General features: G+C 40.0%; 1 protein-coding gene across 4 annotated transcripts in view; it reads left to right on the top strand.

Annotated features, from left to right (window-relative positions):
* Positions 1 to 6000, top strand: part of St18 (ST18 C2H2C-type zinc finger transcription factor) — a 133377-nt gene that overhangs the window by 69138 nt on the left and 58239 nt on the right. For all 4 annotated transcript variants that reach the window (XM_055603514.1, XM_055603515.1, XM_055603516.1 and 1 more), the window contains one exon: positions 3764 to 4549. In XM_055603514.1, the coding sequence (XP_055459489.1) occupies positions 3764 to 4549 (786 nt within the window). The remainder of the gene's footprint in view (positions 1 to 3763; positions 4550 to 6000) is intronic.

The raw sequence follows: 6000 nt of genomic DNA, 5'->3' as shown, positions 1-6000 counted from the left end.
ATAGATAGATAGATAGATAGATAGATAGATAGATAGATAGATAGATATGAGAATTCATTAACTACATATAGGATTACCAACCACTTATCATGGAAACCTTGGTTTATGTTCAGGAAATAAATGTGAGCTTTTATATACCTGAAAAAAAAAACTATTTTTTGATCTACATATCAGAAAGTTTCCCAGCCCAAGCCCCTGCCCACCACACATTGTTGGAAGTTCACACAGGACAGAGAAAGTCTTAGGCCATTTCTGAAACTGCCAACCTGTGCCCTGCTGGGAGTGGACCCAAGGATTCCCAATTTGCCATCTTTGTGATAATAGCAAAGTTAAGGTCCGAGTTGTATGAGAATTTTGTGTTGCATGTATATATATATATATATATATATATATATAATTTTTTACATTATAACTTAAGGATCATTGTTCTTTCCAGTCCAACATAACTGGGCTGGAATATAAATTTATCATGGAATTCTTATTATTTTCTAGTAAGAATGGCTGTGCTTCATGAACCATCTCATAAGGCATTTCTAGGCTGCAAGGTACTTATAGTATGTAACAGAAACAGGGATACAAACTTCAAGCTATGTGGCCCTGGTCTGGACATAGCCCTCTCCTGAATAACTGTGTGGTCTTGAGCAAGCCATGAGAGACCCGGAACTTCAGTTTTTCTGTAAGATGGACTGGAAAGCACTTTGGAATATTAAGAAATAGAGAATGGACACTCTGCCAGGCAAATCAGTTCATTGTCCTAGAAAAGGTCAGTGGATCATCTAGTCACTGGTCTACCCTCATTCTGAAGATGAAAATCTAGGCTCCAGAGACCAAGAGCTGACTAGGGTCATGCAATCAGGCCCTGCCTAGCCAGGGGCAGATGCGGTCTTGAGACTTTCCACATGTGTAATGTGACCCAGCTCTGAGGGGCAGGTGCCAGTCTGTGTTGCAGACCTCACAGGCTTATAAGGTCACATTGCAGAGCCTTCCTCTCCGTGACCTCTGAAGTTTCTTAGGAATGACTTTCACTGGGGAATGTAGGCCAGTCTTATTCAGATTGAGGAGCCTACTAGTCCTCTGATATTACAGTTATCGAAAATAGCATCTGAGGCAGGAGAGGAAAGCCACCACTTACTGAATGCCTTTTGTATGTTCCTGAGATCTCTGCACTGACTTCACAGGCTGTGCTGTTGTCCCCACAGTGCTAGTTGAGGCGCCAGGCTCCGGCAGGCTAAACAGCCTGTCCAGGCAAGCACAGACATTAACAGCAAAGCTCAAGCTCTACCCCTCTGTGATAGACCATACTACTCCCCAGGAAAATAATACCGAAGAGTAGAGTAAACAGGGATGTCCATGGCCGAGCTGAGAGAAACCAGCACCTTGTCACAGATCTGTCCTATTTAAATGCTAACTTAAGGCTTTTTCTCATGCTCATAGTGAATACTGGGAAGGGTTTTCAGAACAAGGGAGGTTGGTTTGTGGCTTATCCCTATCCCTAGAAAACGTTGTGTGTGACACACGTGAGCACCCCTGGCTGTGGGGCCTCTCTCTTTCTGAAGAATAATTAATAAATATTTTCTTTTAGCATATAACAAACAGTTGAACCAAACAATGATGTAAACTGGAAATGACCCAAACGCAAGCAGTTGGCCGTCACTCAGCAAAGTGCGTGTTGTGCACATGTGTGAGTTTGTCTCTCCGCCTCTCTGGTGATCTGCACTTAACAGGAATATTTTAAACTATGTAGCTAAGCAACAGAGGTAATTGTTGCTTTCTAGAGCTTTTGTTAGCACTCTAACACAGCCCAAATATGCATAATTAGGTATAATGTCTATAAATCATTATTGTACACATGTGGGTAGCTAAGTGGAGTGAGAGAATAGTTCAATGAATTGAGCATATTCACTGAAAATGCTTTTTATTTGTTTTCTGTAGTTCATAATACTTTAAAATTATCATAACCCTTTACACTTTCTCTTAATAGCCAACTGTGATATTGAGGAAAACTTCATTTGCATTTTAGACTATGTTTAATATATTATTTAAAGCTGGAGTTGCTCTGATACGGATTCAGGAGAGGATAGGCCCATCCTATCAACGTTTTGTGCTTGTTTACCCAGCCTCTTTTCTAGGAACTGAAATGTTAAATTTTTCAGTTTGTGTTGAATAGATCCCAACAAAAGACTGCACCCTATAATCAGCATTATTTACAGGGACTAGTGTTGTGACTGAATTCTTCTCTGCATCCAAAAATGCTTTTAGTTACTATGGCAATATTTACTTGATCCTGGCAGTCCAGTGTTGATTTAGGGAGATAATTACCAGAAAGGAAGATGATGGAGATGCATTTTTGAGTGTCCTTGTCAGAGACAATGTTTATAAAAAAATATTGAATGAGACAAAAAAAAAAAACAAAAAAAAACGCACATTGTCTCCCAGGCAGACACCCTCTGCCACAGCTTCATACTGATGGCTGTACTTTCCTTCCCTCCAAAGATGTTTATTAAAAGAGTGCACTTCACTTGGTGTCTTTAACAGTCTGTAAGGGGGCTTATCATCTTGTGTTCCCATCCCCCACATGCCTTTGAGATGGTTGTCTTTTTGTTAGGTTTTTTTGTTCTGGTGAGCATCAGAGGACTCTTGGTGGGCTGTTTGGAACATTCCACAGCCTGCTGTTCACTGCGAATCCACATACTCAGTTGGATAGTTTGCACTGGGGCAGCTTTGGTGAACTGAACATACATATATATATATATATATACACACATATACATATACACATACTTATACATACACACACACACACATATATATATACACACATTACAGTAAATCAAGTAAAGGAGTAGTACTGACAGCTACTTTGGAATGGCCTGGACACTTGGAGTTCTGCTCTTGGTCACGGGACCCAAGTTGTTCACATTTGACATCCTCAGACCACCTCTACCTCTCATCTTTACTTTAAAACACAAATATATGTACATTTCAGACAAGAAAATGTATTACTATTGAAAATATGTAAGCCTGATGATTATCCCACCTATGGTTTCCTGAATATAAAATTGCAATGTGACATTAGAAAGTAACTGTGAAGACTTGAGAGCTTTAGAGTCCCTCGGTTACAATCTGTGTGTAAAGGTGTTTGTGTCTTAGTCAATGTTCCATAAAAGCTGAGAATGTTTCTGAGAAGCTATAGAGAATATAATTCGAATAATCTTCAAAGATGCACTGCCACGATCCAGAGAAATGTGAGAACCATTTTTCTCTGCAGTGTGCAGCAAGAATATTCAAGTTGCTCCTGGCTTCTAAGATGCAGAGCTGTACTTGAGTATAATAGCAAGAACCTCATGTGTGGTGCGGTGTGGTCAAAGTCCTCGTTTCTGTCGTGACAGTACCCTAAATGCTCTTCCTATGTGAACACTGAGCTTATTTTCTTCACAGGATTTATATTTCTCATCAATGCTTATAAAATTAATAGGCAGCACACATCATGCATAGTTTGTAGGCATACCCATATCCATGCACATTGATTGATACATGTATACGAAGAGTTATACAAGCTCCTTAAAAGGTCTTTGGCTTCTTGTTTGGTGATTGGCTGCTTTTTAGAGGTAGGATCTCACTTGAGGTCTAAACTATCCTTGTACTTCCTAGCCTCCTACCTCTGTTTCTTAAGTATTGGGATTACAGGTCCCTGCCACTATGCCCAGGCCCTTTGAATGGATTTGTTCTGTTCTTTTTCAATATCTGTTTCCTTTTTTCATAGAGGGCATCGTGGTGAAGCCCATGGATGAGAGCCTTCATTTACCTGCACAAGAAAACTCACTCCAGAAGGAAGACCAATACACGTGTTATCCAGAGCTAATGGTGAAATCTCTGATTCACTTAGGCAAATTTGAAGAAAGTACGTCCATGAAGACCATATGTGAGAACTTAAATGACAGTGGCATCCAGTCTTTAAAAGCAGAGAGTGATGAGGCAGATGAATGCTTTGTGATTCATTCGGATGATGGAAGAGACAAGGCCCACGGTTCCCAGCTACCTTTCTGCTCTTCTGGTGACAGTGAAAGTGACTCTGACAGTGCAGAGAATGAGTGGGGCAGTGGCTCCAACTCCTCAGAGGACAGTGATCCTCACAGAGGCCCCAAACACAAGCTGACGTACAATAAAAAGGACCTGTTGGAAGGTCCTGAGATAAAAGCTGAAGGTGACAAATTTGTTGCTTGTGAAAACAGGTGTGATTCTGACACAGATCGCAGAGACCCACAGAACTCTCACATGGAACCCTTGGCTGTGAACGCCAAGCCTTCTTTCCCAGAGGTTGAAGAAGGAGAAAGCCTGGTCACAGTTACAGAAGAGCCTGGTGAAATGGAGAAAGCAAAGGGGAACCTGAGTTTGCTGGAGCAGGCTATTGCTCTACAGGCTGAACGAGGTTCTGTCTTCCATCACACCTACAAGGAGCTGGACCGATTTCTCCTGGACCACCTGGCGAGGGAACGGAGGCAAGCCAAAGTTACTGACACCAGTGGAAGACAAATCTTTAACAATAAACGTAAGCATATTTTTATGTTCATTACAGGAAGAAAGTTGATTTAGAGTGTGAAAATGTAAAATATGCCTATTTCTAGATTAGCCTTTTGACAACAATGTAATTTAAAAATCAATTCATAATTGTGAAACACACCATTTCTTCCTTTGCAGCCACTCTTTCGGTTGCTATCAGCTCAAAGTCTGTGGTTGGTATGGTGTCTTAACACCTGAAAAAAATATATCCCTTTTGATTGTCTCATTGAATTAGCTCTTGAGAATTAATCCTACCTTTTAACAGTGCTTGACTGGACGTTTTTAGATGATTTTAACATATTTTATTAGACAAATCATTCTACTTCTTGTTCTGGGCTTATTGGGTTGCTTTAAAGCTTCAAAATGACAGACATCAAGGCACTTGTAAGCCAAGCAGGATGTGATGAGCCTTCTTAGAATAAACCTGGAGATCAATAGACTTGTAAGATGATGTTCTTCCCAGCTTACCACTGGGAGCCCACAGATGTGTGGATCCAACTGAAGCTGAAATACGGAATATTCTTGGAGATCTTAGATCGTTCTTCTGACATGAGGGGAACGATACACCTTCCCTGATGGAGGTGACACCTGTTCCTGTACCGGAAGCCTGGTCTGTTGGTGAATGACTATGCCCCGTAGTCCACAGGTGCCAGAGAACCAATTTAACATGGGCATGTTCAGGGTCCAGTCAGATTCAGACTGCCAAAGATTTGATTTTTTGTTTCAGCAAAGTTTTCTGGAGATTGTTGGATATCCTGGAATTTGATAACCACAGAACCAGGGAAAGATATAAGGGAATACGGTGGCCATAGATCTTGAGGGCTTAGAAAATGACATTCTTTTCATTCTGGTTGAGAAAAATGTCCCAAAAATGAATTGTTTGGTAATTTTGAGTTCATATTGATACTTACCTGCCACTTATGAAATAATGCCTTGTAGCTCTGAGAAAATGGAAACACTAAGTAGAGTAAGGAGGAGGAGGATGCTGGACAAATACCCGGCAAGGGGTTGATGGGAACAGAGTGTTGTTAATAATAATAATAATAATAATAATAATAATGTGTGGCTTGAGACAGGGCAGCATTGATAGCTCTGTGCACGTCTATCAGTATGTAATTTGTTCACTTTTCCTTATCTATCTTCTTAAAACTGCAAAATCTGGAAAAAAAAAAGATGAACTCCATTCAAAGTCATGCTTTGTTGATTTTAAGGTCTGTATTTCCCCAACTTAACATCCCTGAAATAGGAAGGTCATGCAACAGTTTAAATCATTTTTTTTCTTTTTAAATCACATACAAGATAAAATTTGAGCTTATAATTGATGATGTCTTACAAGCAATGTAACCCTGTTTGTAGAAACCTTATTTTAACTTTAACTTAAAATACTTGTTGATCTTTTGGTTTATTTTATAAGGTTTTAAAATCATCTTTTATTTTCAA

This window comes from Psammomys obesus, unplaced genomic scaffold, assembly GCF_907164565.1.
Source record: "Psammomys obesus unplaced genomic scaffold, mPsaObe1.curated_primary_1811, whole genome shotgun sequence".
Classification (NCBI taxonomy): Eukaryota; Metazoa; Chordata; class Mammalia; order Rodentia; family Muridae; genus Psammomys; species Psammomys obesus.
The sequence above is the reverse complement of the archived record's forward strand: the minus strand, read 5'-3'. Positions and strand labels throughout refer to the sequence as shown.